At 45.0% G+C, this 24,487-nt stretch overlaps 1 protein-coding gene across 6 annotated transcripts in view; it reads right to left on the reverse strand.

Annotated features, from left to right (window-relative positions):
- The window catches only part of FECH (ferrochelatase), a 37,578-nt gene extending 20,264 nt beyond the window's left edge, over positions 1-17,314 (reverse strand). The window contains exons 1-4 of one of the 6 annotated variants that reach the window (XM_019013878.4): positions 16,917-17,314; positions 10,409-10,535; positions 3,611-3,730; positions 1,769-1,917 (exon numbers count right to left, since the gene is read on the reverse strand). In XM_019013878.4, coding sequence (XP_018869423.2) covers positions 1,769-1,917; positions 3,611-3,730; positions 10,409-10,535; positions 16,917-17,310 — 790 coding nt within the window. In that variant the 5' untranslated portion in view covers positions 17,311-17,314. Of the gene's footprint in view, positions 1-1,768; positions 1,918-3,610; positions 3,731-10,390; positions 10,536-11,649; positions 12,304-16,226; positions 16,881-16,916 lie in introns of those variants that run through there. The other 5 variants (XM_055368203.2, XM_063699247.1, XM_063699246.1 and 2 more) reach the window with 5 other exon arrangements.
- Positions 17,315-24,487: the final 7,173 nt, after the last annotated feature.

The following is a 24,487-nucleotide window of genomic DNA, read 5'->3' on the forward strand; positions in this document are numbered from 1 at the left end:
GGGAAGGATGCCCTTCTGTCTGTATTGCTTTTTCAAGTCTGACAACTCTACCAGGGCTTTAACTCCTGGGCTCAAGCAATCCTTCTGCTTCAGCCTCCCAAACTGCTGGGGTGTGCCACACCCCCATGCTCACTAGGGCTCTTTATAATGATGGGTACTACAGTAACATAAAAACAGGAAAAATAGGAACCTTTCTGCCTCCTCTTCCCATGAGAGACAGCATAGCAATTGCAAATCTGGTTCATAATAAAACCTTTTTTTTTTTTTTGAGACAGGGTCTCACTTTGTTTCCCAGGCTGGAATGCAATGGCATGATCATGGCTCACTGCAGCTTCAACCTCCCTGGCTCAAGCGATCCTTCCACCTCAGCCTCACAAATAGCTGGGCCTACAGGCGTGTGCCACCATGTCTGACTAGTTGTTGTTGCTGTTGTTGTTGTTGTTGTGTGTGTGTGTGTGTGTAGACAGAGTTTCACCATGTTGCTCAGGCTGGTCTCAAACTCCTGGGCTCAAGCGATCCACCTGCCTTGGCCTCCCAAAGTGCTGGGATTACAGGCGTGAGCCACCGCGCAGGCCCCAAGAAACCTCTGATCATGATAAACTGTTAATGACTGGAGTTTGTTCTCTAGTAAGTAGGTGTGAATGGAGGGCTGACATTTTAAAGATGCACTGCGGCATGCACGGAGGAACTGCATAAGAAATGCCCTTGAGCCACAGCTTTAAGCAGGAAGCAAGCCGAATATGCAGAAGCACAGTTGAACAATTTTCAAAGTGAGGTGATCTGAGAAGGGGCCAGGGCCCTTTGTTACTTTGTGCCATGGGAACCAGTGGATTCTGAGAGCAGCTGGAGTGGATGCTTGCTCAGTGATGTCAGAAAAGAGTGAAATGCTCCTTTTGGTCCTGCCTAGTGGAGCTGTTCTCCCTAAGGGTTCCCAGTGTCATACACCTATCCTGATCCCAAAGCTCTAAGATATATTTGCAATGAATGTAATTCATGTGTCCTAAGATGTACATTTTTTTGGTTTTAACATTTCTCATATCAGTCCAGTCTACAATAGATGGTGTCTTAAAATTAACTGGTAGTGCTTTCGTATCTTAGTATTATACAAAAACAGGGTGTCCTGCAATGAATTGTGTCTTCAATGTGTTTAATACAGCATTTTTACTTCATCCATGCATTTAGTGGTTCATTCTGCACACTATTATTCTGGATAGAGGTTCTCAGATGTGCACAATCCTCTTTTTGGTGCCATGTCCAACAAGGACCTTCAATACCTTACAATGGTGATATTCTGAGAGCTGAAAGCATCACTGCGAGTTGCTTAGTGTCTTGTGGCTTCCATGATAGCTAGCTAATACTGCTCTAAATATTCTAATCAGCTATCCAACCAGAAAGAAAAGGCAATAGCAGCAGCCTCAATCCATTTCCTAAAGATTTCTTTCCAGTGTAATGATATATGCATCTTTCATTCATGGTATGTTGCTTATGCCTTATACTCTAGCAACTTAACAAACATCTCGAACTTCCTTTTGAAACTCATGTCCCAAATCCTTAGCTTTTTTTACTTGTAATGTAAGAAGTCATAGCAAAGGCTAAAGGTCAAGGGATAATGCCTGGAGACCTAAATTAAGTGACCATGTATTATGTAGAAACACCACAAATTGAGTTGCCAGTACATATGAAGCATTTAGAATCTACTACTCTTTTGAATTTCATAACTACTTCGAAAGAACTAATCTAGTTACATGTTAATGAAGAAACACCATACCTGTGTTGGGGGACAATTCATCCAGCAGCTTCACCATGCCCTCTCCCTGCTTGGAAGTCCATATCTTGATGGGGGATCCGCCTCCAATCCTGCGGTACTGCTCTTGAATCTTGGGAGTTCGGCGTTTGGCGATGAATGGTGCCAGCTTACTAAATCATTTAACATACAGGTAAGTGGATTTTATTCCAGCTTAGCAACCTGAGAAATGTTTTCTACTCAATAAAAAAAAAAAAGCAAAATTTTAGAGAGCCTAACAAGATTAAGCCTTTAAAACAGAAGCTTGAGGTCATTGACAATAGCCAGCTCTCTTGTTGTAGAATAAGGAGCTAAAGCTATACCCTCTCTGAGGAATACCCAGCTGTGCTCCACAAGCTGTTCCAGTAGCACACCTGAAGATTCAGGACACACAACACCCATGCAGAGAACCCTGGATGTGTGCTAGCTACTAGCATAACACATTTTGATCCCACACCTAACAAGAACTAGGATATAAGACAAATGAAGTAGACATTTCTCTTAATTTAAAAAATAAAGTCTATTAATCTTATAGATACACTTGCATATAGGAGCAAAGATGTAAGCACAAGAATGTTCACTGCAACACTGTAAACAAACTAATTGTCCACCATGAAGCATGGATTAAACAAATTAAGTTACAGCCATATGATACAATTCTAAATAGTAATCAAAAAATGAGCCAGACCTATATATCGATATAACGTTATGAAACAAGATACAGTGTTAAGTTTACACATTCACAATAGCAAAGACTTGGAACCAACCCAAATGTCCATCAATGATAGACTGGATTAAGAAAATGTGGAATACTATGCAGCCATAAAAAAGGATGAGTTCATGTCTTTTGTAGGGACATGGATGAAGCTGGAAACCACCATTCTCAGCAAACTATCACAAGGACAAAAAACCAAACGCCGCATGTTCTCACTCATACGTGGGAATTGAACAATGAGAACACTTGGACACAGGAAGGGGAACATCACACACCAGGGCCTATCGTGGAGTCGGGGGAGAGGGGAGGGATAGCATTAGGAGATATACCTAATGTAAATGACAAGTTAATGGGTGCAGCACACCAACATGGCACATGTATACGTATGTAAAAAAAAAAAAAAAGGAAAGTCTCAAATATAGTACATAAGTACCTTCACATTTGTGTAACAAAGTGGGGGGGGGGGTGTGCGTGTGTGTATGTATGTATGTGCGCACGTGTGTGTGTATGTATGTGTATGCTTGGATATGCACGGACTATTTCTGGATGTAACAGCGCTTTCCTCCAGGTGGATAACTGGGAGTGCAAGGTGAAAGGGACACTTGCCTTTTACTGTAATTACTTTTATACTGTTTGTAGTTTTTATCACATGCATGTACTAATTTTTCATAATAAAAATCTATTTTGAAAGAAAAAGGAGAGAAGGAAGAAGGGAAAGAAGGATGAAAGGAAAAGAAGGGCAGCAACAATCCATATTTATAGTACAAATGAATAATAATCATTGCTTCCCTGAGTGTTAATCAGCCGTTAAGTGACAAGTACAAATATATCTTTAAAAATCTTTAAAGGTACTTAGGCTATGTCAAGACAACTGCAATTTCCAGGGCTCTGGGGAGCAAAGGGCTCAAGGAGAATCCCCACTAACTTATTTGCTCTCTCCCCCTGCAATTTTCTGATATCATATCCTTCTGATACCCAACAGAAAACAATGCTGCTGTTTAACCATTACCAGATATGCATTAAAACTATTTACTGGTTTGAAACTACAGAATTGAGAGACACATGTCAATGTAGTGCCAAGGTTATAATCAAGGTATTTATATATATCTCACTTCTGAATAGGAAGCGTCATGAGGTCTCGGTCCAAGAAGAGTCTCAGAAGGAAGTCGTGAACATCTCCGAGAGTTTCAGGGCCTCCCATGTTTAGCATTAATATTCCAGTTTTTGGCTTCCTATATAAAATAAAATACAACGGTTGATTTGTCACACTTCTTATTTTCTTCCAGGGTGGAATCTTGGTTCAGCCAGCAAACTCTAATGTGTTCCATACAAAGGTAAATACTATGGCTCTTTTCACTGCCATCACACGGATACCTATTCGGGGACATCTGTGGCCTCCAGTTCCCCATGGTCCCAGTTCAGACTTGGACCTTTGTCTTTTGGCTTAATTCATGATATCAGTCTTCACTCCACTGGAAATGTTTCCCTTTTAAAGTCTCGGCCTGAACAGAGATCAAATCTTTAGGGACTGGGAGTCAAGGTAGAAATCTAAAATTGTCCTGCCGCTAAAGCACCTGTGCATGTGAATGCCATGTGAATACAGAGGTTACCTGACCTCTCCCAACTTCAGGTTTCCTCATCTGGAAAACACAGCACCCACCACCTACTCTAAATGCTGTTTTGAGAATTCAGTGGGTAACATCTTCAGTCACTTAGCACATGCTGGCACATGGTAAGTTCTACTCTACACAGAGCAGGGTTCCCCCATAATTTTAAACCTCCATAGTCTAATACCAGCCCATCCCCACTCTTGCATCTGCTCCTGTCTCTTTAGTCCATTATTAAATTAAATGACTACTGACTGAAATTAGTTTTTACATTTTATTTTTGAAATGGATTCTCACTCTGTCACCCAGGCTGGAGTGCAGTGGTGCGATCTCAGCTCACTGCAACCTCCGCCTTCCAGGTTTAAGCAATTCTCCTGCCTCGGCCTCCCAAGTAGCTGGGATTACACGCACCCAGGCTAATTTTTGTATTTTTAGTAGAGATGGTGTTTCACCATGTTGGCCAGGCTGGTCTCAAAATCCTGACCTCAGGAGCCTGCCTCGGCCTCCTAAAGTGCTGGGATTACAGGCGTGAGCCACCACACCAGGACTGACTTAAGTTATTGCTTGCTCCTCTGCTTCCTTCTCCAGGACCTCCCTCTATTCCTTCAACCATGGCTCCTGTTATGATAAACTTCTCCTCTCCATCCTGCACGTAAATTCACTGTGTAGATAATTCCTGCAAGAACCGGTGCTAACATTCAAATTAGTCCCAGGCTACAGAATCAACCCCTGAATAAGCAGGAAGAAGCAAAAAGAAAGCAGAGCTCCATAACAAGTTTTAGGTCAAGCAGCTTCTGGAAACTTAAAAAAAACAAAGTACTATGCAAAAATGTAAACCTAAAATCCAGATCAAGCTCCGGAGTCAACACAGCCCAAAGTGAGCCAGGCCAGGAGCTCCCCACTCCTAAGCCCCACCAGAGGGCAAGGTGAAGTCGGAGCAGGACCAGGTGCCTCTGGCATGCTGGCAGGAGCCACCAGAAGACCTTGCGTGTCCCCATGAACAGGTAGCCATGGGATGGCAATAACTGGGGAACTAAAGATCAAGGAGCATTTCTTCCATTCATTCATTCATCTTTTTTTCATATTTAAAAATTGAGATATAACTCACATACCATAAAATTCACCATAATCTGAACAATTCAGAGGTTTCTAATACATAAGGAAAGGCAGGAAACCATCACGACTATCTAACTCCAGGACATCTTTACCCCATAAAGAATCTTTGTATCCATTAAAGCCACTCCCTGTTCCCTCCCCTCTCACCCCTGACAACCACTAATCTACTTTCTGGGTCTATAGATTTGCCTATTCAGGACACTTCATAGAAATGGAATCACATGATTGTGTCTGGTTTCACTCAGCATAAAATGTTCATGATTGTGTCTGGTTTTACTCAGCATAAAATGTTCATGCTACGTGTCATAGCATGAATCAGTACACTTCACTCCTCTTTATTGCTAAATAATATTTCATTATATGGTTATACCCTCTATTCACTTTCAATAAAGCAGCTGAAAAATAACCAGCCTGAAGTTTATCTAAACACCGTTATTATGAATGCTGAGGGGTCTACTTCCTGAATCTCCTACACCAGACTACCTCTGACTACTGCAGTGACTAAACCAATGCTGCTGAGACAGAGCCTGTATAGAGAAACATTCTTTATGTGCTCGAAAACTAAAGATACTATGATGACATCTTTTTTTGTTTTTGTTTTTTTTTGAGACAGGGTCTCACTCTGTCACCCAGGCTGGACTGCAGTTGCACAAACAAAGCTCACTGCATCCTTGACCTCCCGGGCTCAAGTGATCCTCCCGCTTCGGCCTCCTGAGTAGCTGGGACCACAGGCACATGCCTCCATGCCTGGCTACTTTTAAAATTTTTTATATAGACAGAGTCTCGCCATGTGGCCCAGACTGGTCTTAAACTCCTGGCTCAGGCTCCCAAAGTGCTGAGATTACAGGTGTGAGCCATTGCCCCAGGCTTATGGTGACATCTTAATGGGCAATTTTTAAACAATTATTAACAACATTTGGCAATAATGTAAGGCAGCAGGGATGTCAAATGTAAACAGGTGGAAACTGTTTTCTTGATCAAACCTGTTGTATAAGTGGATGAGGTAAAAATCTGAATTCTCAACCTAATTTTTCAGAATACGAATCAATTCCTGGGGAAGGAGAAATATGGCATTACAATGAGGTCAGGGATTTTCTCATTTAGACCCCATTATAAAGATTAACTAAGGTCCCTTTTCACATCAATGCCTTTGACCGGGGTTTTTCAACCTCAGCACTACTGACGTTTGGGGCTGGAGAGTCCTTTGTTGTAGAGGACTGCCCTGTGCAATGCGGGAGGCTTAGCAGCATACCCGGCCTCTACCTGTACACAACAATAGCACACACCCCACCCCAGTGTGACAACCAAAAACGTCTCCAGACATTGCCAAATTTGTCCCAGGAGGCAAAAATGCCCCCTTCCCCCTATTGAGAATCACTGTCTTAGAGAAAGAGGGCTTAATCCCCTTCTAAAAAAACCAAGCAACTGCACTGAAGATGTGGTTGTTATATAACTCTTCCATGCTCGAGTCCTACAACTGCATTAACGGGTGTGTTGAGTTTTCTTTCCTTGATATTTGAAAATTCCAGATGCATTATTTTGTGAAACTAATATTCCTTTAATCTTTCTACTTAGACCACTAGTCTTCTCCTGGGATCCTGTCTTTCACCCTCAAAATCTGTGACTCACAATAAATTAAGTGCATTTTCCCATGGATTGCTGCCAGTTAACAGATTACTGGTTAAAAAAACCTCAGGCTAAAAGACTTACCTAAGCCATAGACGGTATCAGTGTGCAAACGGGATTTAGAGCTGTTTTTCATCTATAACACCTGAGCTCAGAACAAGAGTGGCTTTAAAGGGGATGCTACTCTGCCCTGCTCATGGTTTTGCAAACGCATGTTGATCTTACACATGAAAGAGACGCACACGACTTGAAAATACCTAAATACACATGCACTTAATTCAAAACTGTGTTGTGCATGATGAATAGCGCATTAGTAAGCCCCAGTATGACACCCCTCTATTCCAGAATGTGAAGTGAAAGCTTTAGTCAAGGGTCTCCATCTCCTCTCCCTCCAGACAGAACACACCTGAGACCAAGGTCTGAACGTTCATGTTCCGTTTGTTTGAATATAAAAGTGTATACAGCAAAATATATTTAAAACTTCTCACTTGGAAAGGTTTCAACATTTTGCCATTTTTATATCCCAGGACTCTCAAAATACAAGGTTTTTCCGTGAAATATTAAATGTACGTAACAGAAACTTAAGCTTGTCAGTTAGTAAACAATAATTCTATTCTACTCTATATGGTCAGCCTCAAGAAAAAGTAATACGATCCCAGCTCTTCATTAAACCTCTAAGACATGATTGACCTGTGGGTCTATGATGCCTCTAGAACAGAATTTGGTGAACTATAGCCCATGCGCTAAATCTGTATACACACATACACCCCTACTGCCTGTTTTTGTAAATAAAGTTTTACTGGAACACAGCTCCCCTCATTGTTTATGTAATATCTATGGCTGCTCTCACACTACAACAGCGGAGTTGAATAGCAGCAAAAGACAGAGTTTGGCCTACAAAGCCTGAAAAATTTACTACCTAACCCTTTACAGAACTAATGTCAACCCCTAGCCTAGTGTAGTGTCTACTCTAGTATTGCAGTCTAGTCCAGCCCAAGCATTAAGCAGCACAATGCCTTCATAATGACTGCCATCAGAAGAATCCACAAAGACACTCACTGCTTCACCATTTCTAATATTAAAAAACTAGAAATCACCTACGTGTCCCAGAATGTTGGACAGGGTAGTTTATGACTTAATAAAATACTCTTCAGTTACTAAAATAATATAGACAAATATTTATATGATGATAAAGTAAATAAAAAGAGGGCATTATAAATATATGATGTACAGTACGGTCACATCTTGCTAAATACATACAGAGTGAATATTAATGGTCATACAGACAAAATTGGCCTGGCTGGTCGCTCACACCTGTAATCCCAGCACTCTGGGAGGTTGAGGCAGGAGGACTGCTTGACCCCAAGAGTTCAAGACAAGCCTGAGCAACACAGTAAGACCTCATCTCTATTTTTTTTTTAAGAAGAGAGAGAGAGACAAAATATTGGGTGGTAAGATTATTCATAATGTTTAAAGTTTTTTTTTGCCTATCCGTATTCTCTAAAATGATCCCATTTATTTTATATAAATATGATCTAAAGTTACTTAGTAGAATTTAAAGACTTTCATTTAATTTTAATAATATTAAGCCTACTTATATTACTGAGTTGCCGCTAGAATAACACACAAATGAAATAATTTTTCTTCTAGGATTCCAAACTGAATCAGTTCTTCATTTTCTATCAAATCCCAACCCTCAGTGCATATGGCTGAGGTGGGGAGAGGGGCTGGGAGGGGCAAGGAGAAATGGAATGGGCCCTGCTTGTCAGGCTGCCAGATGAAGAAGGTATCTAATGCCCATCCCCAACTAACCTCAGGTTACACAGCACTCAATCATCATACCCATGATGATATAGCAAAAAACAATAAACACACAATAAGAAAATTTTGGTTCTGGCCAGGCACGGTGGCTCGTGGCTCATGCCTGTAATACCAGCACTTTGGGAGGCCATGGCAGAATTGCTGGAAGCCAAGAGTTCAAAACCAGCCTAGGCAGCAAAGTGAGACCCCCATCTTTACAAGAAAAAAAATTTTTTTTAATTAGCTGGGTGTGGTGGTGTGCACCTATAGTCCTAGCTACTTGGGAGGCTGAGACAGGAGGATCACTTAAGCCCAGGAGTTCAAGGATGCAGTGAGCCATGATCACACCACCGCGCTCCAGCCTGGGTGACAGAGCTACACTCCTCAAAATAAAAACAGTGGCTCACGCCTGTAATCTCAGCACTTTGGGAGGCCAAGGTGGGTGGATCACTTGAAGTCAGGAGTTCGAGACCAGCCTGGCCAACATGGGGAAACCCCATCTCTACTAAAAATGCAAAATTAGCTGGGTGTGGTGGCATGCACTTGTAATCCCAGTTACTTGGGAGGCTGAGGCAGGAGAATGGCTTGAACTTGGGAGGTGCAGGTTGCAGTGAGCCAAGATCAAGTCACTGCACTCCAGCCTGGGTGAAAGAGCAAGACTCCCTCTCAAAAAAAAATAAAATTACAGGCTCACACCTGTAATCCCAGCACTTTGGAAGGCCAAGGTGGGCGGATCACTTGAAGTCAGGAGTTTGAGACCAGCCTGGCTAACATAGTGAATTCCCGTCTCTACTAAAAATACAAAAATTAGCCAGGCGTGGTGGTGTGTGCCTGTAATCCCAGCTACTCGGGAGGCTGAGACATGAGAATTGCTTGAACCCGGGAGGTGGAGGCTGCAGTGAGCTGAGATTGTGCCACCACACTCCAGCCTGAGAGATAGAGTGAGACTCTCTCAGAAAAAAAAAAAAGATAGATAGATAGATATGTGTGTATATATATATATATATATTCATACCTGTATAATTTTCATCAAACAATGTGTGATCTAGCAGAAAGGTCATGGAGTTAAATAGGTCCCAGCTACTTTCTCTCACTCTGCCTGATGTTAAAGGGTGCTGTTTCTATGTACTCATCTCGATAACTTCCCTTTATAGAGTCTTCTGTTGCCTCTGTACAGAGGAAGACTTGGGAGCAGTTGTGACTCCTGTCACTAAAGAGGACCCTTGCAACAATGCCATGCCTGCTGCCAGCCACCAGCAACAGAAGAGGTGAGGTATGAAACGTGTACTTCACTTCTTTAATAGATGATAAATCCTATTACTTCCTTTATAATTACGTTCACTGTGTTAAGGGATGAAAAACAATACTCTAGTTTCCTATAGAAAGTCTTGGTAGATCAGTTATTCGTTATCCTGTACAGAACATACATTTCATAGGCATAATTATGTTAGGTTCATAAATACATTTCCAGCATATATAATTTGTGTTATGTGACATATTCCAGAACCAAATTCTTAACACAATTTGCAGACTGTTTGTACTCAACTCTGTGTCTTTTAACAATAGCCCTGTTGCAAGGAAGGATCCAGTGGGGAAGGAGGGTGTAAAATCTATGGTTTAACAGCTGTTGAAAGGAAGCCAAGAAAATAGCTCCTTCCACACTGACTTTTCCCAGCACCTTTCCTCCTAGGCAGCTTGTGTCTACTGGTGTCTGCATCGATAAAGAGAAATTCTTATTTGTACCTGATGTTAGACTCATACCTCTTCTGCGGTTGAACTTGAGGTTTTGCACCCTGGGCATGCTGGGCTGTTTCTGTGGTGGCAGCCGCTGCAGCTGCACCTGACTTCCACCTCCATGGCTGACAGACCCTCCAGCTGCTGGACGCCACTGTGACAAAATTAAAGTGCTCGCATGAAATCTAGCTAGAAAGTAATTTCTTCTGAAGAGGTTCTCAGAGCATAATTCCTGACTTTAAAATTTAAAGAGATCCCATGGCAGAGATGATTTTCCTAGCATTTCTCTGCAGGCAGGTAAAGGAACTTAAGCCCTCTCCAAGGGGATGGGGTGGAGGATCGCTCCCCTAGGATGGCCGATGAGAGCCTGCAGAGAAGCATTTTAGAAACTACACACACCTCCTCTCCCCACCTTGGCTGCAGATTTTGATACAGTCCCTCACGAGAACCCCTGCAAGAGACCAACATGACTGACAGCAGCGTGCTGCTCCTGTGGAAGGAGAAGGGGCTGCAGAAAAGTGAAAAGCCGCCGATTTCGGGAGTGGCAAGTGGGCCAGTTTTCAAATAGCTGCAGTTCTCCTTTCTGCCTCCAAGCCTTCTTCGGAAAGCACTGGTGCTGAGAACCCAGTACTGCCCTTGAACCTTGACAAGGGGCCTCTGCTTCCCAGGGCCTGTTCCGGCCCTCCTCCCACTGCACCCCACCCCACGGGGTATGCAGTCTCTACCACCAAGGAGACATGCCACCCCAGGAGTCCACATCCCGCGTGCCAGACCAGGCTCCCAGCGCCCCAGGATTCCCTGTCCCCCAAGCTCCACACCCCCTCCCAGGGTCTGTGCAGGCATTTTTTCGGATCCATCCTCCTGAGGGAGATTGTGCCATCAGTGGATCAAGTCTTGACCTGAATGGTGGCCAAGGGATAGCTGTTTGCAGGGGCAAGAGTGGAACTGGGCATGAAGACAAGAGAGTCCATCCAGGCTGTGTGTAAGGCTCCCCACAAGGCCAGAAAGAGCCAGCGGCAAGAAGAGAAGCAGGAAAGCATGTCAGTCTCAGAGGCAACTCTCCAAAGGCCTCTACATTTCTGCAGGAACTCAGAGAGTTCAAGAGCTCACCCTTCCAGGTTGTGATCAAGGTCTATTTGTCAACATAGGAGGACAGAACATATTTCCCAGTTTGTTAGCTTGCTATATCCCACATACCATATATGTGCCTTCAAGTATACCCTTGTCCTGGGCCCCACAGGAGGTGGCAGTGGGTCTGAAGAACCCACCTGAATTGAGGAGATCATGTGCCATACTCAGCTGTCATATGAAGAGTACCGGTCCTTAAACAGCCAGTGAAATGAAACTGAAGCCATACAGGAAGTACTGAAGATGGCCATGTGAGACGGTGGTTACTGTGGCGCCCGGTGCTATGCACATGACCTCTTCCCCATTCTCAAACCAGCCAGTTAGAAACCAGCTTGCGATCAGTCTCCTTCTGCCCTCCTCCTCCTAAGAGGCAAAGGTGCCCTGAGGAGGAATTCAGGCTGTGGGTCAAGCAGCTCTGACTCTCAATTCAGCTCTGCCACTTACTAGCAATGTGACCTGGGGCCAGGTCTTCCTGAGCCTGAGTTTCCCCACCTGTAAAATGACACCTTGCTACAGGGATTCTTGTAAGGAGTAGAGCAGAGGAGTGAAGTGCTCTGCAGTGTCCACCATGTGATTAGTACTGGTGTTAGTTTCAATTGTCAGTTTCTAGAGGACGGGAACTATACCTGCTCTGATTTTATCACCTAGCATGTCTGTAAAATATAAGAGAATGATATCTCCAGGCCATTAGATTTCCAACCATCCAGATTGTGCACATTCCCAGCACAGCCAATTATGTCAGCTTATGCTGAATAATCTTTACCAACTCAAAGTGGAAGTGCAAAGATTCCATAAAGAAGTTCAATTCCATCTGGTTTGAGTTGGTGTTTTTTTTAAAAAAATTCAATTCCAAGGCTCAAACCAACTCACATCTCCTTTTTTACATAAGTTTAATTCTGAACTTCATCGTGGGATTTAACCAGGTTCCTAATCATGCTGCAATGTCCCTAATTCCTTATGAGTGAGATTGTATCGGATTCCATGGGGTATGAGAATAAAACCTTGGCATTCCACAATTTGACTGCTGGTACGTTTAGCATCCCAAATGTGAAAATCCAAAATCCAAAATGCTCCAAAACCTGAAACTTTTTGAGCACTGACATGACGCTCAAAGAAAATGCTCATTGGAGCATTTTGAATTTTAGATTTTCAGATTTGGAATGCTCAATCTGTAAGTAAGTATATTCCAAAACCTAAAAAAAATCTGTCCAAAACACCTCTGGTCCCAAGCATTCTGGATAAGGGGTACTCAACCTGTAATAAAATGGCATTTCCTCCTTCAAACCTAAAAAAAGGAAGGAGTGCCAAGTGTGGTGGCTCACACCTGTAATCCCAGCACTTTGGGAGGCTGAGGTGGGAGGATCGCTTGAGCCCAGCCATTTGGGGGCAGCCTGGGCAACATAGCAAGACCCTCGTTTCTACACAAAATTTAAGGAGTTAAAAAAAAAAAGAAAGGCCAGGCGCGGTGGCTCATGCCTGTAATCCCAGCACTTTGGGAGGCGGAGGCGGGTGGATCACGAGGTCAGGAGATCAAGACCATCCTGGCTAACACGGTGAAACCCCATCTCTACTAAAAATACATAAAAAAAAAAAAAAAATTAGCCAGGCATGGTGGCGGGTGCCTGTAGTTCCAGGCTGAGACAGGAGAATGGCATGAACCCTGGAGGTGGAGCTTGCAGTGAGCCGAGATCACACCACTGCACTCCAGCCTGGGTGACAGAGTGAGACTCTGTCTCAAAAAAAAAGAAGAAGGAAGCGGTGGGGAGGGACTAGATTTTCCAACTAGTAGATGAGGATTTCCTAATAAATTTGGGAGCTAGTAGCTTTTCAAGCTGCTTAACTATTACCATGTCCTACTTACAAAATTATTTTCTCCATGGTTCACCAGATTCTCAGAGAGGAGAATGATGTTGCTGCCAAGGGACCCTTTCCACTCAGGTTCGTTAATATACTCACCCTTCAAGGAGACTCATCCAAAACACTCCTCTCCCCTAATGATCTGAAGATTCTAGAAAAATGAAGAGCGTCTCCTACCAAACAATTAGCATTCGTCCGGGCTAAAGGAGTTTAAAGTAAACATTCAAAGGGCCAGCTGAGACTCTGGAAAAGACTCAGCTCACAGCTGAAGAGAATCTGATGGCACGGGCAGCACTGCGTGGCGTAGAGAGTATGTGTCCGGAAACCAGAGAGATCTGAGCAGAAATCCCACACAGGACCAAGAGGCTGTATGGCTGGGCCTGGGCAACTCACTGAGAGGCTGCGAGTCTCACTTTTCTCATCGGCAAAATAGTGATAAGGCTACTTCTGCAGGGCTGCTGTGAAGATAAGAGGGGAAAAATATGTCCAGCCCCAAGAGCAATGCCTTGCACACTGCATGTGGTTGAGCAAAGGGGTGAAGAATATCCAATAGTATAGACTTGCCCATTTATGAACTAAGACCAAGTAATTCTGCCCCTCCTCCTTACATGGGTAACTGATCTACCTTTAGAAGGCCTACAAACAGGCCAGGCATGGGGGCTCATGCCTGTAATCCCAGCACTTTGGGAGGCCGAGGCGGGAGGACTACTTGGGCCCAGGAGTTTGAGACTAGCCTGGGCCACGTGGAGAGACCCTATCTCTATTTTTTTTAATTAAAAAAAAGAAAAAAAGAAGGCCTACAAACAATAAAAACGATCAAACTGAGAGATAAGCAGCAAAACAGAAGATGACATAAGAAAACGAAACTTCACCAGGCACAGTGGCTCACGCCTGTAATCCTAGCACTTTGGGAGGCTGAGGCGGGCAAATCACAGGTCAGGCGATCGAGATCATCGGTCAGGAGATCGAGATCATCCTGGCTACCACAGTGAAACCCATCTCTACTAAAAATACAAAAAATTAGCTGGGTGTGGTGGCACGTGCCTGTAGTCCCAGCTACTTGGGAGGCTGAGGCAGGATAATCCCTTGAACCTGGGAGGCGGAGGTTGCAGTGAGCCAAGATCACGCCACTGCACTCCAGCCTGTCGACAGAGCGAGACTCTGTCTCAAAAAAAAAAGAAAAAGAAAACAAAACTTCATAACTCCTGCTGTGGTGGACACCTGTAGTCCCAGCTACTTGGAAGGCTGAGGCAGGAGGCTCACTTGAGCTCAGGAGTTCAAGACCAGCCTAGGCAACAGAGTGAGACTCGGTCTCAAAAAAAAAAAAAAAAAAAAACAAAAACTCTCAAAAAACAAACTTCATAATTCCCGGACAAATCCAATAGGTGATCATTCAGAAGTATACCTATGACTTAAAAAGTTCCTAAGTTATGACTTCACATTGTTGCAAAAAGAAATAAAGAAAAAGGAAAAACAGAAAAAGAAAGTTCTTAAGTATCAACTGGTTCTTCAAAACCAAATTAATATTTTGGATCCTTGCGGGCGAGGCAGAAGAGGGTAGAAGGCGAGATACGCAAGTACTGAAATCTATAATGGCACTTTTCTATCACATAGGAGATGAGGATTACTTCAAAAGTACTTATAAAATATGCACCATTTTTAAAATTAACAAAAGAAATAAGGTTCTATATTGTAACTATTAATAAACATAGTGGGTGCTTCAAAATATTGGTTAGTTGCTGATATGGAGCCAAAATGTTCTAATGTCTTTTATGTAAACCCTACAACTCTTTTATTATCCTAGAATTGTTTTTCTAATTACATAAGACAATATATGCTCAGTGAAAAAGAAAGTTTGGAGGGCCAGGCACACTAGATCATGCCTGTAATCCCAGCTACCAGGGAGGCTGAGGCGGGAGGATCACTAGATCCCAGGATTTCAAGGCTGCAGTGAACTATGATGGCACCGCTGTACACCAGCCTGAGCGACAGAGCAACACTCCATCTCTTAAAAAAACAAAACAAAAAACAAAAGGTTTAAAGTTTGGAAAGAAAAAGGCACCAAGAAAAAAAATAATTCATATAGATAGCTAAACAGACAGATAATATATGGCTTACCCCCGGAAGCTTCTTATTAATTCTGTAATATGCTAAATACATAAAGTATAAAACTTTGCTTTTCCACTTTTACTTTCAGAACTCATTTTCAGAAATAATCCTCAGTGTTTTCTCACACAGAAGTTGATCTTTTCCTATCAACCAAAATGATGAAGTATTATAACTACACCTTCAAATCAAAGTCTGTAACACAGACTCCAAATCTACTTCTGCTAGAGTTTCTGAATCCTTCCACTTTTAACCTAGACTACAAATAATTTAAAGTTTCACATATTGTTCCACGATCTCAAATCTAGGACCTGTCACACTTTATTTGCCACAGGAAAGGTCAGTGAAAGAAAAGATTAGTTCAATACTTCTTTCAGCCCCACGACTGGCACTGTGCTGCCTCTTCTTAAAAAACAATGCTCTTTGTCCCGCAGCGCCCTTAGTGAGCTAGCCTCATTGTTCACTGGGTCCTTATTATTTTCCTAACAAAGGCACCTCTAATGAGATATGGAGGTTCAGAGGGGATTCTTTCCACTCCAAGTAGGTGTCAGACTGATGAACGTCTTAGAAAAATATGTCCGGTCTGTGTCCAGTCACCGTTCAGATGCATTAAATAAGCATCTTATTTGTGGCAGCCTTCTGCACGAATGGCTAGACATCTTGAGGATGCCTGTGTACCTACTGTATGCCAGGCAAGGTGCTCATGTTCAAGGCAAGCCTTAAAAAAAAAATTAGGATTTCAATGTACATTTACCAAAGCTCTGGCGAGGTTAGGTGCCTTGTTCAAGGTGTCACAGTTGGAAATGCTGTCCCAGCCAGGTGTGTGAGATCCACAGTCCCATCAGCTCATCCTGTGGTCACAACCTATTCACGGTTTGCATCAGAAACGTGGGAGGCTGTTCCTGGGTCTTACAAGTTCCCCAGATATCTCTAGAAAACGCTAGCCCAGGATGCCCCACGGTGGGTCCCGCTGCTAAGGAGAAGTAGGCACAGAGGGACCAAGGACCATGGGCTTTCCTCAGCAGGGAGGGAACTGCAGGGCAGATGTCCATGGTGGTGATGATGAAGATGCCTTCCTTACTGTCCTCTATGGCAGGCCCATAACATACCTTCCCTCGCGTAATCTTCTCAACAGTCTGGTTATTGCAGGTGACAATAACCAAGGCTCTGGGAAATTCCAGCCACTGCTCCAAGCCACCCAGCCGACCGATGGGACTTGAACCTGCGCCTCCTGGATCCGGGCGCCCTCCCCGCGGCCTCCCGAGCCCTGAGTGCTGCCCTCAGCCCTCCCTTCTCCGCGACGCCCCTCGCCCGGTTGCTCGCAGCACCCCCAAGGCCGGTCCCGGAATCCCCCGGGCGCGAAGGCCCGGGGGCCAGCTGCCCGCTCTGCCCACGCCTTCTCAGGGATCCTGGCCCTGGCGGCCGCCGCGACAGACCCACTTACGCGGATCGCGGAGCAGGACGCCCGCGGCGCGCAGGGCCGCAGCCATGTTTGCGCCGAGTGAACGCATTGCCGGGGCAGCCTCAGCCCGAGTCCGGGCTCCTCCCGCGGCGGCGCGCCCAGGTGTCCGCCCAGCAGTGGCCGAGAGGGGTAGCGATCCCCACGCGCGTCCCCAGCCCCCTGACCTCGCGCCCTCCCGGCGCGCCCGCTCATTCGCTGCCGGGCCGGGGCGGGCGAGGCCAGGCAGAGACACGCCCCTCGCGGAGAGCCCGCCCCAGCTGGGCCCCGCTCCCTGCGTGAAAATGGGCCCGGGGGCTGAGCTAGAAGCCCGCTCCCCACCACCATCGCAGGTCACTGCAAAACCTGCTGGACTCCTAGTTGCGTGCCCTGGTTGCATCTGCCAAACTAGCGAAGTCAGGATCCTCAGGCATGACTCAGCAAGTAACTTTTTTCGACGTTTCCATTACTATTACTTAGATATAAGGATGCTTTTGCCTCAGTTCTCCAGTTTGCCTGCCTAGTCACAGCACAAGTGTGCAGATCCTGTTTTGTTTTGCTTTATTTTCAGAATAGAAAAAGGGATTATTCAATTTCTCTGCACCCTCTCTGCGCAGCAGAATTTGACAGGTGAAACTCACAGAAGAGCATTAGGAAAAGTGAAGGCCAGCCTGGCAAGTGCATTTCTTGGAGGGACGGTATGATGAGGTTTGTCTGTATCATATCCGCGCACCTTCCCAGTTTAGCCACCCGTCCCGCCCCCAAGGTCGCACACTGAGACCACGGGGAGGAACAGGCGCACATTTCATTCCTAAACCTCCGCCAGCCCACCCTGCCTATATATGTTCAATGCATTGTGGAGTAGGAAACCAGCCCTTGGTACAGAAAGGTCTCAGGCATCGGTATTCATTGAACAAATATTGAGCACCTACTATGTGCATTGGGAAAACAGTAGTGAAAAGAGCAGACGGGGGCTTACATGGGGTTAGGGGAGACACAGAAAATAATCACAACATGTAATACTTTGAATGATGGAGCCCTTCCACGGCCTTCCCTCTTCTTTTTCCCTCTCAGGACAAAAGAAGAATGAAGCAAGGTAGAAGAGATGGGGTAGGGTGGGGGAAGGGACTAATGCAATTTGAAGCAGGTGGGTCAGAGTCTCACACATTCGAGCAAAGGCCTTATACACATTTGAGCAAAGGGGGCAAGCCATATGGAACGTTTAGGGAAGATGGAGTCTAGATTCAGCTGAAACCCAGTTTTCTGTAGCTTAAATATGTGCTACTGATGGAATTAGTTTATTTCTTATTAAAGTTGGTCCTCCTGATGGTTATAAGCCCAATGCAAAATGTCAAATTAAATGGATAGACTTTCATATTACCTACATGATCTTCATATCCAAGTGGATGTCCTGAGAAAAGCACAGTAAAACCTGCTCCAGGTATCAATCCACCTTCCTTATATGTGTGGCTAATTCTCTACCCTCATAACAAAAATTATAGTCTTCTTAAGTTGCCCTGTAAAGAGGTGATCTTCATGGATAACATACTTGTCTACCTACAGTCTGAACCCATTTTTGTTGTTGTTGTTGTTTGTTTGTTTGTTTTGTATTTCCAGTAGATACAGAGTTTTGCCATGTTGGCCAGGCCGGTCTCAAACTGCTGACCTCAAGTGGTCCACCCACCTCGGCCTCCCAAAGTGCTGGGATTACAGGCGTGAGTCACCATGCGCAGCCTGAACCCATTTCTTCTAAAGAAACTAAATTAAAAGGCTGCACACCTCGCAATGCTGTGCTGGCAGACGTGTAGACAAGGCCAGAGAATAAAATGGCCGGGGGTGTTAGACGTCTGAGCTATGAAGGCTCTTCTTGTCCCCTCTGGGAGGCCCTGGAGAAAGTCATCCCCTCCATCCAGGGTACTGGGCCCTCCTGCTAGGTAGAGATAAGGGGGCTTCTGGTCCCTCCCAGGCAAACGCTGATGATTAGTGACAAGGCATAAAGATGCCAAGTCTCACCAGTACAAAATCAATGGCTGGCGCGGGTTAAATTTGTTTCTGTCCAGAAATGATTAAGGAACTAGCAAGACATACTTTATTAAATATTTTAATGAATCAGCATCATTTCATTTCTTTTATTCACATCTTGCACTTTCATTTTTACTGACTTTTTTATTTTTTATTTTTCATTAATTAATTTTTTTTTTTTTTTTTTTTTAGAGGGAGTCTCACCCTGTTGCCCAGGCTGGAGTGCAATGGCGCGATCTCGGCTCACTGCAACCTCCCCCTACTGGGTTCAAGTGATTCTCCTGCCTCAGCCTCCCGAGTAGCTGGGATTACAGGTGCCTTTACTGACTTTTAAAAACTCATTCAAAATTCCTCATGTATAAAACCTCCTGGTGCACATATTAAGAACTCATAGGTTATAACTGAAAACAGAGCTTCATTCTTTTTCCCCAACAGAGAGTACCATAACAATTGTTATTCCTAGTCTATGGCTTATTTCTTACAAACATTGAATATAACAGCTTTCCAATGGTAAATTTTTATGTTCTTATGCAGTGAAAGCAGATAAAATGTGCTTTATGTTGGTCCTTTTCAAAACTGGTAGAAAACACAGTCCTTAACCCAGAAATTGTGAACTCTAAATACAGGCTTACCAGAAAAGCCCTTGAAAGGCTAAAGAAATTTGCGGAACCATATGCTATACATAATATGAATTTTTTCTGACTTAACATATTTTTAACAAAATGACACACCAATTCCATTAGCAAACAGAAGGCTAAAAAGGCACAGTCTGTGAGCTAACGGAGATAAGGAGCACCCCAACCAGGAGGGAGAGGGTTTGTCTGGGGCCTGGTGACTTCATTAGTGAATATAGCACTCACCTGTCACAGACACCACTCTGAGTGCAGCCTGTGATCCTAAATAAAATGAATTTGTTGGTTTCAGCTCAGTGCTTCAGGGAAAGGGGTGGGAAATCTCTTCATTCATTATTTGCCATGATTGGCACCTCTGAGCTACACAAACTAAATTTAGATTATTCAACTCTGATTCCTTAATCAGAAAAAGAACTGGGGAAGGGAGGAATCAGGAGGCCTTCAGGGCAAGAGAAACAGTGGCTGCATGTAGCAAATGGTAAGCTATAATGATTACTCAGAGAAATCTGATCAATTGTCCCTAGAATCATTTTACAACAAAGAGGCCACCAAATCCAGGCCAACATGCCATGCGTTTTGACTTGCCCCTCTTCACCACGCAGAGCCTTCAGCCCAATGGTGGTGACGGGTTTATTGATCCATCTGCCCATATTTCCTGACCGTCTACCATGAGCAAAACATTAGGTCATGTAGAGGATAAAAGAGTTAAAAGGAAAACAAACAACATTCTCAAACAGCTCATTCGCTTATGAAACAAACGTATGGGAGACTCCAGTCTATGTCAGGCACATGGCAGGCACTGGGTGTGCAGCAATGAACTGGACGGTCCCTACTTTCATGGAACGTACCTTCTAGAAGGCAAGGCAGACGATCGTTTTACAACAAAGATGAAAGACATACAACATATTGTCAGGTATGGCTAGGGACCGGAAGAAAGCTAAAGGAGGTGGAGGAAGGGAGAGAGGCCACAACTGCCCAAGTCAGTAGTCCAGTCAGGACCAGCCTCTCTGCAAAGGTGGCATTTCAGCAGGGACCTGCAGGGAGTGAGGGCATTGTCTGGGGAAGGGCTTGCAAGCAGAGAGACCAGCAAGCGCTGGAACACATTTGAGGCTTGTATTCATTTCCTAGGGCTGCTGGAACAAAATACCACAAACCAGGCAGACAAATTTGTTGTCTTGAGTTTTGAAGGCTAGAAATGCAAAATCAGGTTGTCAGGAGGGCTGTACTCCCTCTGAAACCTGTAAGGGAGAATCCTTCCTTGCCTTTTTTAGCTCGTGGCGGTGGCAACAATCCTTGGCGTTCCTCAGCTTGTAGATGCAGCACTCCATCCTCTGCCTCCACAGTCACAGGCTGTCTTCTCCTCTTGGAAGGACGCCAGTCATTTTGGATTAAAGGCCTACTCTAATAACCTCATCTTAACCTGACTGCGTCTGCAAAGACCCTGTTTCCAAATAAGTTCGTGTTTACAGGTACCTGGGGGCTAGGATGTCAACATGTCTGTTGGGGGAACACAACTCAGCCCCATAACAAGGCTGTCAAGGAACAGCAGGGAGGCCACATGGCTTGAGTAGGGGGGCGGCGGGAGGTAGGGGAACCAGGGCGGATTGATGTAGAACTTTGTAGGTAATGAAAAACTGTGTCTTCTGAGTGACCTCCATTCTTCACTTACACTGCATGACTAAATGTGCCCATTTGTGGCTGGGCGTGATGGCTCATGCCTGTAATCCCAGCACTTTGGGAGGCTGAGGCGGGCAGATCACCTGAGGTCGGAAGTTTGAGACCAGCCTGAGCAACACAGAGAAACCCGTCTCTACTAAAAATACAGAATTAGCCAGGCATGGTGGCACATGCCTGTAATCCAGCTACTGAGGAGGCTGAGACAGGAGAATCGCTTGAACCTGGGAGACGGAGGTTGTGGTAGGCCAAGATTGCACTGTTGAACTCCAGCCTGGGCAACATGAGCGAAACTCCGTCTAAAAAAAAAAAGTGCCCATTGTGATTTTTTTTTTTTTTTTAGCTCATTCATACTGAGTGTTTTTTCCAGAGTTCTCTGCTTCCTGGGTGGTGGAAGGGTCCCTAAGAGGCCTTTCTGATTTGCTTCTTCCAGGACCCAGGGGTCCCACCAGTCTTAGACCAAGTTTGTGTGAATATCTCAACTTGGTTGTCCTGTTCCCTGCAGTTGTATAAATTCACAGCCAGGGAGTAGGCATTCCCCAGAGCCCTGGGAAGATGGCAGGCTTCCTTGTGCTTCTCTGGGCTAGAGGGCCAATTTTCTGGATTACTTTTCACAGAAGTGCCGGGCCTCTGCGGCCCTGCTTCATGGAGGGGTCTGGTCCTAGCTCCACCTTCCTATGGCTGCATGGGCATTCTAGGAGCTGGGCACATCATGTGTTCACTGTGAAAACTCATGGAGTTGCATGCTTATGATGTATGCCTTTTTCTGTATAAATGTTATACTTTAATGAAACTTTTTTTTTTTAAGGGGCCCCTTGGTGTCTTTATCTGGCTGGGCACTGGCTGGGCTCAATTCTCCCTGGAGCCCCCATTCCTAACCTAACAGCTCTGACTTTGAGATTCTCTCTAGCCCCTCCCCTCCAATTCTGATGCCCAGAGATGTTCCTTTCTCACCTAGGATTTTGAGAGCAAATAGATGTATCTAGTAAATCTGTTTATAATGCGGTAACAAGAGGTGAGCAGAAGTTTCCCTGATAAAAGTGAGAGAGGGTTTCAGGCTGAGAAGATGAAGGAATGCTTTCCATTGAGGAGGTATCTGAACTTACAATAAGAGGACTGAGACAGGCTGAATGTGCAGAGACACCAAGAAGGTGGAAGAGCACATGAGAACCAGGAGCAAGACCTTCACTTGGCCACAGCACAGGGTATGGCGAGGACTAGGAGAAAAGGCTGGGGTCCTAGCCCGAATGCACTGAGGGCTTGGCCCTTCATAGGCCAGCAGAGGCATCAAGAGCCATGACAGTCAGGGAGGTGAGCAGCTGCTCAGGGCTGTGGCAGAGGAGAATACTGAGCAAACAGGGTGTGGGTCATAGGACGTAATAGGGGTCAGGCAAGGAGACCAAGCTGGACAGAGTGGCCACAGGTGAGGATTGAGGTGTGGAACAGAGTGGCAATGGAAGTGAAGATGGCAGAGGAGCAAAAGGTATGGAGAAGGCCAGGCCCAGTGGCTCACACCTGTAATCCTAGCACTTTGGAGGCTGAGGCAGGAGGATTACTTGAGCCCAGGAATTTAAGACCAGCTTGGGCAACATGGCAAAACCCCATCTCTACAAAAAATAACAAAGATTAGCTGGGCATGGTGGTGTGCACCTGTAGTCCCAGCTACTCACGAGGCTGAGGCAGGAGGATTGCTTAAGCCAGGGAGGCCAAGGCTGCAATGAGCAGTGATCATGCCACTTGCACTCCAGCCTGAGCAGCAGAGTAGGACCCTGTCTCAAAAAATATATTTAAAATTTTTTAATTAAAAATTTAATTTTTTTTAAAAAAAGATATGGAGAAGTTGAGAGGACAGGCACAGGTTATGGCATCTTAAAGATAAGAAGCAGGCTGGAATCGAGTAATTCCAAGGTTTCTGGTCTTCATGAGGCCGAAAAAGAGAAGCACATTAGTTAGCAGCAGAGCTGGTCTGAGACAAAGCTGGGGGCTCTTTGTCATTGCTGTTCTCATTTTGTTTTGTTTCTAACCACATATATTTTATGCTGCAGGAAGTAGAAAAGACAAAGAGGTACAGCTAATTTTTTTTTTTTTTTTTTTTTTTTTTAAGACAGAGTTTCACTCTTGTTGCCCAGGCTGGAGGGCAATGGCACCATCTCGGCTCACTGCAACCTCCGCCTCCCAGGTTCAAGCAATTCTCCTACCTCAGCCTCCCGAGTAGCTAGGATTACAGGTGCCTCCCATCACACCCAGCTAATTTTTTGTATTTTTAATAGAGACAGGGTTTTACCACATTGGTCAGGCTGTTCTCAAACTCCTGACCTCAAGTGATCCACCCGCCTCAGCCTCCCAAAGTGCTGGGATTACAGACACGAACCACTGTGCCCGGCCAAATTTTTTTTAAAAGTTTTAGTGGTCATTGATATAGCAATCGTGATTGAACCTAGCCATTCATTCATCATTTTTTCAGAGCCTGCTATGTGCCTTGCATAGCCCACCACTGCCCACAAGCAGCTTATATACCAGCAGAGAAGCAGCTATCTAAACAAAGAGAAATAAAAGGTACAGAGGTCTGTTCTGGGTTCCATACAGCAGCGGGAGGCAAGGGGCAGGGCTGTCAGGACAACCCCCAGGCAGGGGCTGCTGGTGCCCTGCATCATTTCCAGGAAGAGGGGGCGGCTGCTGGGGGACAGGCCTTGCAGGTCAGGAGAGCAGCAAGCCCTGTGACAGCAAGATGTGTTCTGCAGTTGCTGGTTGGTCAGTGAGAAGGGATGATCTGAAGGATTTAGCGAGGTGAGTACTGAGTCCTGGAGGTGGGCAGGGACCGGCTCACAGGGAGCCTGGTGAGCCAGGGTCAAGGTCTGGGCTGGGTCCTGTATGCCACAGACTAGAGTAGCTGCAACAAGGAAAGTTAAGACAGGCTTCTGGGTCACACTCACATTTAGCCCGCAGGAAAAGGAGTCACAATAACTGTAATGGCTTCCATTTATTAAGTGCCAGACATGGAATCGCTGCAACTGGCTTATAAAGAGGAGGTACCACCCTGTTTTACAGATGAGGAAAACAGAGTCACGGAGGTCCCCTGACTTGCCTGAATCCAGTTAGCAAGGGGCAGAGCCAGTATTTGGACCCAGGTATGTTTGGCTCCCAAGCCAGGGCTGGCTCCATACCTTCAGGGTGCATCTCACAAGAGAAAAAGGTGACAGAAAGCAGGGGTCAGGCCAGGCATGGTGGCTCACACCTGTAATCCCAGCA

The sequence above is a fragment of the Gorilla gorilla genome, chromosome 17, assembly GCF_029281585.2.
Source record: "Gorilla gorilla gorilla isolate KB3781 chromosome 17, NHGRI_mGorGor1-v2.1_pri, whole genome shotgun sequence".
NCBI lineage: Eukaryota > Metazoa > Chordata > Mammalia > Primates > Hominidae > Gorilla > Gorilla gorilla.